General features: G+C 35.8%; 2 protein-coding genes across 2 annotated transcripts; both read left to right on the forward strand.

The window, feature by feature from the left end:
• Positions 1-2,003: 2,003 nt before the first annotated feature.
• On the forward strand, positions 2,004-6,924 carry LOC112521054 (protein PHR1-LIKE 3). The gene is made up of 6 exons (XM_025129683.1): positions 2,004-2,483; positions 3,980-4,056; positions 4,433-4,487; positions 4,918-4,996; positions 5,077-5,146; positions 6,394-6,924. Exons 1-6 carry the CDS (start codon positions 2,285-2,287, stop codon positions 6,793-6,795), a joined length of 882 nt encoding a protein of 293 aa, XP_024985451.1. The 5' UTR covers positions 2,004-2,284; the 3' UTR covers positions 6,796-6,924.
• A 239-nt stretch (positions 6,925-7,163) lies between these two features.
• LOC112521055 (probable calcium-binding protein CML22) lies at positions 7,164-9,422 on the forward strand. The gene is made up of 5 exons (XM_025129684.1): positions 7,164-7,342; positions 7,810-8,052; positions 8,167-8,369; positions 8,878-9,052; positions 9,147-9,422. Exons 1-5 carry the CDS (start codon positions 7,339-7,341, stop codon positions 9,254-9,256), a joined length of 735 nt encoding a protein of 244 aa, XP_024985452.1. The 5' UTR covers positions 7,164-7,338; the 3' UTR covers positions 9,257-9,422.
• The last annotated feature ends 309 nt before the right edge of the window (positions 9,423-9,731 follow it).

Here is a 9,731-nt window from a genome sequence, read left to right on the forward strand (position 1 = left end):
CGAATATCAATTTTAAAAGCACATCTTGGTTCCCCTTCAGAACGCTGATATCCAGCAACCAGCTCATGCGCCATTAAGATATTATCAGTTATTTGGCGCCCAGGAATGAAGGCAGATTGAGCCTTGCTAACAAGAATATCCAACGATCATTTCATCCGATCAGCAATAACCTTACTAATACACTTCAACAGCACATTACAACATGCAATTGGCCGATAATCAGTAACATTAGAAGCATTAGGAACCTTTGGAACCAGGCAAAGAAGAGTATGATTCATCTGATACTCCAAAGTGCCTGAATAGAAGAAATTGTGTATCCCAATGAGAACATCCTGACCAACCACAGTCCAAGCTGCTTTAAAGAATTTAGAAGAATACCCATCAGGTCCTGGAGCCTTATCATTCCCAATAGCAAACAAAGCATCCTTTATCTCCATATCCGAGATAGGACGGATTAAGTACAGAGAATCCGATAACGATAAAGAACGATCAAACACACAATCCCCCATAGAAGGAGGAACCAAGACAGTAGAAGTACCAAGAATACCTTGAAAATGGGAAAGGAAAGCAGTGGCCACCTCCTGATGATCATAAACTGTGCCAGAAGAATCCCTGATGGAGGCAATATAGTTCCGATTGCGCTTTTCCTTCATAGCATGAAAAAAGAATTTAGAGTTTCCATCCCCTTCGTTTAGCCAAGAGATCTTTGCTTTCTGACGAGCCATTTCCACTAAAGTATATTTTATTCTTTAACAAATTTTATATGGTCTAAATTGGATCTTACGAATTAAGAAGTTCGTAAAAAAGGTTTCTCGTTAGCAAAAATTAATACATTTATTTTTAACATGTAATAATATGAATAAATTGAATGCCTCGTCTTTCCCTGCCGTCAACTCATAACATAATTTTGTAAATGATATATCATATATGAAAATGAACGCATTTCCATATGATTTGTAATTAATGAACACACACACACACACATATATATATATATATATGTGTGTGTGTGTGTGTGTATTCATGTATAAAGTCATACAGGTTCAAAAGTCGTTTGTTTCCATATTTTTGATGTTAATGTACAATCACATGCGATTTTGTATATTAACCATATTTTTCTTGTTTCCTTAAATAGTTAACGTTTTCATTTGAACATTTCTCCATATATAAATTATAATATAATATATGTATATAAATTATAATATATGTAATATTTTATATTATAATATGAAATTATGCATATTTATATAAACTTTTACAGTATAATATATATCTTGTATATAATATTTTAAATCTGTCTTTTATAATAAAATTATTTAAGCAAATTTTTAGAATAATATGGTCATTTTAACAATTCTGTTGTCATATTCTAGTTGTACTAAACGTAAGACAAACAATTAACCCAATCATACTGAAAAAGAACTTGACCAAAACATTTCATTTTCGTGTATTTCCCATTTGTTCAAACACAAATGTGTGTTTTAACGAATGTAGTAATGTTTTGTGTGGTTTTAAATATAAAAAAAATATCGGTTTTATCAGCTGATATTGAGACATATGTTTAAATGTACAAATAATATAAATTATATAACGATAAAGTATAGTTGTTTCAATATAAAATGATATTACGAAAAAGTCTTGAAGATTATTGTATGCGTGAATTTAAATTTGGTTCCTATGGTTTGAGAAGTACTGTAAATTGGTTCCTATGGTTTAAGAGTAGATGAAGATAAAATTAATAATAATAAAATAACCATTTTGCCTTCATAATTAACAAAGACGATGAACACCGTTAAAACAGAAGACCAATTCTAGAACAAAATACAAACCATACATTTCTTTTATGTAACATACAAAGGTCATGGACCAGTTCCATACCACAAACACCAAATTCATAATCTACTCTTATTTTATGGAAAAAACAATATTATAGTATTTGGTTAGGAAATGGGGAGAGTGACAGGACTCCTCATACCATGTTCTCCATGAGTGCCTTTTCCACACTTAAATAACAAAAATGGCGAACAAGTAAACTAATAATCTTGCAAGAGTACAGATAACAAGAGGGACAGATTAAGACAAGTGAAGAAGACGACATCGCTGTCTTTCTCTCTGTCAATTTCTTTTCTTGCTTTTCGGGGCTCTTCTTTTCTTGCTTTCCGGGGCTCTTCTTTTCTTTCCAGCTTCCGGGTCTCCTTTCTGACCCGATTTCAGGCCACCCCAACACAAACCATTCATAGACGAACCTCTAATTTCAACTGGGTTTTGTGTTTTTTCGGGTCAAATGTATTCTGGGATTCACTCGATTTCTTTAGATGGAACCAGTATGGGCCATGGCGACTTCTCGGGTCAGCTAGACCCGACCAATTTCGTCGGAGATCCGTGTTTGGTGTTGACCACCGATCCCAAGCCTAGACTCCGGTGGACGGCGGAGCTCCATGAGAGATTTGTCGATGCCGTTACTCAACTTGGTGGCCCTGACAGTTAGTCCTTTTTTATATTTGCAATTTAAAGCTTTTCTGATTTTCAGTTCTTTGATTGTTTTTGGAATTGTTTGAGCTTTTTCGATACATTTTTGGGTAATTTGAGTTGCGATTATGTTTGTTTACGTTTCTAGGGTTTAATGAAGTTTGGTACTACTCTTGAAGAACCCTAATTTGGGATCATAAATTGATGGTGGCGTCTGATAATTAGTTCCAAATGTAATTACTAGAAGTATAGAGAACTTGATGGGAACTGATGATTGAATCGTTTTCGATTTTTCCATTTAGAAAACATTAGGGTTGATATATGAATCAAGATGTATTTCATTTTTTGGAATAGAAGCAGTCATTACAGGTCTTACATGTGATCATGTTTCGGAGAAATAGTAGAAATGGAACTATTCAGTGCAGTTCTTATTTGGTCAACCCTCTGAGGCAACTTCTGGTCTATGCTGTATATATATGTGTGTGTGTGTATAGAGAGAGAGGGGGGTTTTCTTTTGAAACCCCAAAAAATGAAAAACTGAGGAACACCTTGTAACCATTCAACTGGACGGCATGTGCATACAAGTAATTGAAGTTGTTTCTTGGTTTTTATGCACGTGTGCATGTTATGCATATGTGCATATCGGACAAGTTACTTACATATTAATTGCATGAACATGTGCATACCATCGAGATAAACGGTTACTAGGGAGTTTCTTAGTTTTTCGTTTTTTGCAGTTTTCCCCTGAACCCGACCCTATATATATGTACGTAGGGCAGGTTCAAGGGAAAACCGTAAAAAAATGAAAAACTGAGAAACACTCTAATAACCGTTTATCTGTACAATATGCACATGTGCATTAAAACTGAGAAACATCTTCAATTACTTGTATGCACATATGCATACCGTACAGATGGACGGTTATAAAGCACCGCAATTAACAACATAGCTTATGGTTTTGACGATCAAACCTTTCTTGTATAAGCTACATTATAGTATTAGATCAAGAAATATTGTGAAGAAGCTAAAGGAGTCTAGATAAATTTAATGGAGCCCGTTCAACTTTCATTTTGGCATTTTTAGTTTTTCGTTACTTTTTTTTTTCATTTTCTACTGCTTACTCTTACCTTTATACTCACAATTTTCACAAGCCGGGAGGTCTTCATAGAATCAGCCACTCTACCCTTTGGGCTAGACGACAAATTTGCATTACATTCCACCTCCATACCCTACTTTCGAGTGGGATATACTAAGTTCGTTTGATTTGGTTTGTACTTAATAGATGTAATGCCAAATGGCTTGGTTGAAACTTTACTACGTATATGGTGGTTATCGAACGTTGACTTGGTTTGATGGTTCTTGATATCATTTGTTCTAATGTTTGATGGTTTTATAATGATACAATTTTGTATTTGATGGTATCCTATAGTTTTTTTTTGTAATTATATATTGGGTATGGGATTATATAGAATTTTACACCATAGTAATTATGGTTCTTATACGATTGCAGAAGCAACTCCTAAGACAATCATGAGGACGATGGGGGTAAAAGGCCTCACCCTTTATCATCTCAAGTCACATCTTCAGGTTTGTTCATTTCCGCTTACGATTCCACTTTCTGCCTAAGGATTCAGTTTTCTGCAAAGGATTCTTAGTATTCCTTTTTTTTGCCGAAAACCAATCCTTATGCATATGCATAAGCCTTCTGCGTAAAGATTGACTAAAAAGTGAATTTGGGTTAGAAAATGGCTAAAAAGTTAAACCACCTATCAAATTTGGGTATTTATGTAAATTTCCCTAAGATTTGGCCCCACGAGATTAGTTGAGGTATGCACAAACTGGCCCGGACACCCATAGTTACCATAAAAACTAGATAGACTGCTTTGGAAAAGCCAAGAATATTTGATGAAAGATCTTCTTGAATAATTCTTTTTTGTAATTCATATCATATACGTTCTTGCAGAAATACCGGTTGGGGAAACAATCTTGCAAAGAGTTAACAGAGAATTCTAAAGATGGTAATGACCTTACCCTTCTCGGTATTCAACATTTATAAGCTTCCAAAACACAATAAATTCGGTGTATTCATACCATATGCAGACGTAATGAGTAATCTTGATGTTTTATGAGGTTCTTGTGACCTGAATTCATAATGAATAAACAAAATAGGCAATAGGGTTAGGTTTAGGGGAAAACTGCAAGAAAATGAAAATCTGAGGAACACCCTGGTAACTGTTCATCTGGATGGTATGCACATGTGCATACAAGTACCTGAAGTTGTTTCTTGGTTCCTCAATTTTCCATTTTTGGGGGGTTTGTGCTGAATCTTCCTCTTAGGCAGTAAATTTGGAAGTTGCTTGTTTAGTTTCTCGATCTAGATGATTAGCTAGCTAGTTGCGAAATCTTGCTCTTAGTTCACTACTAACATATAATTGGATGGATTTATAGCATCTTGCATTGCTGAAAGCCAGGACACAGGTTCATCCACAACATCATCAACAAGAATGATGCCACAAGATTCAAACGAGTATGTTAAATCTCGAGTTCTTAACACCCGGAATCATATGATCGCTTTTTCTGACCTCGGTTAATTGTTTTTTCCAACAGCGGCTTCCAGGTTACAGAAGCTTTGAGAGTGCAAATGGAAGTCCAACGAAGATTGCACGAACAACTAGAGGTTAGTTCTTTAAGGGTGCGTTTGGCATCCAGGCAGGACAGGACAGGACAAAAAACTGTTCAACGTTTGGTAAGATAGAACTGGACATAACAGAACGGATAAAAAAAACCAATTTACCCCTAATGAGTTGTTTATATCTTTTATATGTTTTGATTAATCTATTAAATTATAATAAAATAAATATTTTTATAACAAAATATATCATTAGAAGATTTTTGTCAAGACGATTAAAATGATACCAAAATAAAAAGTTTATTTAGTTTCCTATTTTTAGTTTATGAATTTTATATTTTATTTTTATTATTATTAATCAAAATATAGAAAATGTATAAAAATACTAGTTTGAGGGGAGTAAAGTGAGTTTAAAAAACATAAAATACAATAAATAAAGTTTAAAGAATGAATAAAATGTAAAGTGGGAGGCATATTTGATGTTTTAGAAGAGAATGAGGCTTTATGTTTTGGTTATATTGGTAAAATATAGCTGTGTTCCACCTTGTTCCATCCTATTTATAAAAGGTAAAGAATGAATCAAATGTAAAATGGGAGGCGCATTTGATCTTTTAGAAGAGAATGAAGCTTTATTTTGAGGTTTTATTGGTAAAATATGGGTCTGTTCCACCATATTCAATGGGGTGGAGGTGGAACACACCTGTTCCACTCTGTTCTTGTCTGTTCTACATAAAAGTTCTGCCAATCATGGAACAATGATTCCTATTCTATTCTGTTCTGTCCTGTCTAGTGTCAAACGCACCCTAAGGTGGCCTTTCTTACTTCTGCTGGAAGTCTCAGATTTTCAAGATTTCCATTCAAATTGCAATAGTTTGTAGTTCATCGACTTATGGAAATGATGAAAGTAGCCAATCTCCCCAATCAACTTCACCTTTTAGCCACCTTTTCAATTGAATTCCAATTTTAGTCAAAGTTTATGCAGAAATTTGAAAAAAAATGCGTAAAGATTCAAGTTTCTGCATAAAGATTCCTTGCACATATGCGTAAGGTTTATTTTTCTTTATTTCGCCCCAGAAATCAGTCTTTACGCAAATGCGTAAAGCATCTACATAAAGATAGACTATTTTGGGAAGCGGCTCTGAAAAGTGTCTAAAAAGTGAATTTGGTTGATGGAATTGGCTATTTTGGTCAATTTCCCCAATATCTGGGATGTTTGGAAAGTTTGCATTTTTATTCAAGATTGTGTTTCCATCCGAAAGGTGGTTTTTTTAAACTAATGCCCACATAATTTCCAGGTTCAACGTCGACTCCAGCTTCGAATAGAAGCACAAGGAAAGTATCTTCAATCGATCTTAGAAAAAGCTTGTAAAGCTCTAAACGACCAAGCGGTTGCAACAGCTGGGCTAGAAGCGGCTAGGGAGGAGCTGTCAGAACTCGCGATCAAGGTAGCCAATGAATGTCCTCCATCTGTCATCCCTATCCCTTCACTTCCAGAAGTCGCAGCGTATCTCGAAAACGGAATTGCACCCAGCGTTGACAGCTGCTTGACATCAAACGGCAGCCCGGTTTCTCCGGTGGGATTAAGCTCACAGGCTGCTGTTCTTAAGAAGAGACAGAGAGCTATGTTCAGTAATGGTGGAGACTCATTACCATTAGACAACAGTATCAGACAAGCTGAATGGATGATGTCTGGATAGATTCAGCCAAAATTCAATCTCACAAATGGATTCTTCTTTCTTTTCTCTGATCATTTTTCTTGAATTTTCTTTTTGTTGGATTTGGGAATCATCCATCAATTGTAACCCTTAGTGATGTGTATTGCAAAACAAGAAGCAAAGATTTGAAGAACTTGGGATTATCTTCAAGTTCAATCAATTGGGTTTGTCTTTTTCTTCTTTTTCTTTTCATTTTGTACATCCCAGCTACAAAATGAAATGGGTAAAGCAAATTTCTACAAAAAATTATATCTTTTTGATGAACAATGATTAAATTGGTGTTGTTGGTGGGGGCCTTTCTAATCTCTGCCTATCATATTGATTTCCACCTTCAAAGGGAACAAATATTTAACTCAAAAGTATCAAGCGCCATTGTCATTTCACTTTCCAAGAACCAGGTTCCTTTCATCTTTCTCCCTTTTTCTTCTTTCTATCAATACTCTCTCTCTTTCATGTATGCCATTCTTGCCCTAAACTATTTTAGCAGTTCCCAGTTATCACTTTCTTGAAAGAATCAAAGCTTCAATGGGTAAGTTTCTTCTTTTTCAAAAAACTAGATTCTCTTTCGTTTAATTATTCCCACTTTTAGTCTTAATTGGGTTTCGTTCGTTACTAACTGTTCACGAATTTTCAATCTTGGAACCTAAAAGTTATCAAGTATGGATGGATGCCCACCAGGTGTTTGATCTTTTGTCTGACTGAGATGCTCATTGCATATATGATCTGAATGCTCGATAAAATGCCCATTTGATCTTATATCCCCCTTGTTCAATCTCATCATAACCGGTTGTAAATTCTAGTTCTAAATTGTTTTTCTAGATTTCATTCTTGAAATCTTGAATTTGGCCATTTTGGTTCACAGATCTCTGCTTGAAAACCATTAACTAAAGATTGCTTTCTTAGCTTTCGACCGAACAGAAAACCCGAAATGAAAATGTCAATCTAGTGCCAAAAAAGATCTCATATATTCGTGGTGTATGAATCTGTTTCTTGAAGGTACGTATCACACATGCTCTTCTTTCAAATCGTTATCCAACAAAGTCGGAGGAATATTATGCTGTTGCAATTCGCCAAATCGCTATGAACGGTTGGACAGTAAACTTGAGAGAAAAATGATGGAGGTCAAGAACAGTAGCAGTCAAGGAAGCACCAGTTTTAGATCTATCAATAGCATAATCTTGAGGTTCCCTCGATTCAAAGAAGGATTAAAGGAGATTCGAGGCGTTTTTGAACTATACGGTAAGTTTTATAAAACTTCACTTTGGCTAAAAAGTGAAATCCTATTTCAACTTTGGCTATTTATGTCAATTTTCCTTTCTTTCGAGTGTTCTGAAGTTGCTTTGTTATTCGCAGATGAAGATTCAAATGGAACCATCGATAACGAGGAGCTAAAAAGATGCTTGCAAAAGCTGCAATTTCATTGTACCGAGCAGGAAATTAAAGATCTTTTCGAGTCGTGTGATATGGATGGGAGTAACGGGATACAATTGAACGAGTTTATTGTTCTTTTGTGCCTCATTCATCTTCTCGCCGGTCCATCATCCTCGTCCAATGCTGTAAAAACCGCCATTTTCTTCTTCGACATCATTGGTTTCTTGATATCATCGTGAATAAATATAACATCCTACCAAATATTGTCGCTTTGTCCACACCTGGACTTATGGTTTTAGAACGCGTCTGATAAAGAAGGTATCCGGTCCCTTATAAGGCAACATTCGTTCCCCTCACCAACCAATGTGGGATCTTGCAATTAGAACCATGAGTCCAGGTGTGTGGACAAAGCGGGCAATATATGGTATGATTAACTTGGGATTTTACAAATGGTATCAGAGCTGGGAACCGGACTAGTGTGCCAGTGAGGACGCTGGGCTCCCAAGGGGGTGGATTGTAAGATCCCACATGAGTTGGGGAGAGGAACAAAAGTTGCCTTATAAGGAACTGAATACCTCATTTATCATACGCTTTTTAAAACCCTCAGTCCAAGTGTAGACAAAACGGAGAATATCTAGTACGGTTGCCCTGAGATGTTATGGTAAAACCCGACTAAAAGAAATCTTGTTTCAGACATCAACGATGGGTTCTCCGGAGCTGAAAGCAACATTCGATACAATGATTGAAGCCTTCTTGTTTCTTGATAAAAATGGCAATGGAAAGCTGAACAAGAAAGACATGATCAAGGCGATGAACGAAGACTTTCCCATGGAGAAATCGCCGACCCATATCACCAAGACCCGATTCAGTAATCCGCTTGTTTTAACTAATAAACGTTTTCTTGAATCAAAATGACCGAAAAAGATTCAAACTTTTGAGTTTCTTTTTGTGAATATATGCAGAAGAAATGGACTGGAACAAGGATGGTAAAGTCAGCTTCAGGGAGTTTCTGTTCTCTTTGATCAACTGGGTCGGTTTCGAATCCACTGATGAAGTTACAACACCGATTTGATCCTGATTTGTGAACGGATCGTGACCATGAGTAAGATTGATTTCGATGTATGATATGTGCAAGTTATAGCTTTGTGAAAATTTCGGTTTTAAACTTTATTTCTTCGTGTTATTTCGAACGTTTCTGTCATGTATCGAATAACTTTTATATATTTTCACGAACCAAATGACGGTTTTGAATTATATAGAGAGAGGGTCAGGTGTAAGTAAAAACCGTAAAACAATAAAAAACTGAGAAATACTTTGTTAACCGTTCATCTGGACAGTATGCACATACTAATACAAATAATGTATAAGCAATTTGTCCGGTGCATACCATGCACACTTGCATAAAAACAAAGAAACAACTTCAGTTACTTGTATGCACATGTGCATACCGTGGTTACCATTGTGTTCCTCAATTTTTCATTTTTCCGTAGGTTTACTTCCCCCCTCTCTATCTATACATGCACACACATGACACATCCCCCCCCCCC

Source organism: Cynara cardunculus, assembly GCF_001531365.2.
Source record: "Cynara cardunculus var. scolymus isolate 2C chromosome LG 11, CcrdV1, whole genome shotgun sequence".
In the NCBI taxonomy this organism is placed as follows: Eukaryota; Viridiplantae; Streptophyta; class Magnoliopsida; order Asterales; family Asteraceae; genus Cynara; species Cynara cardunculus.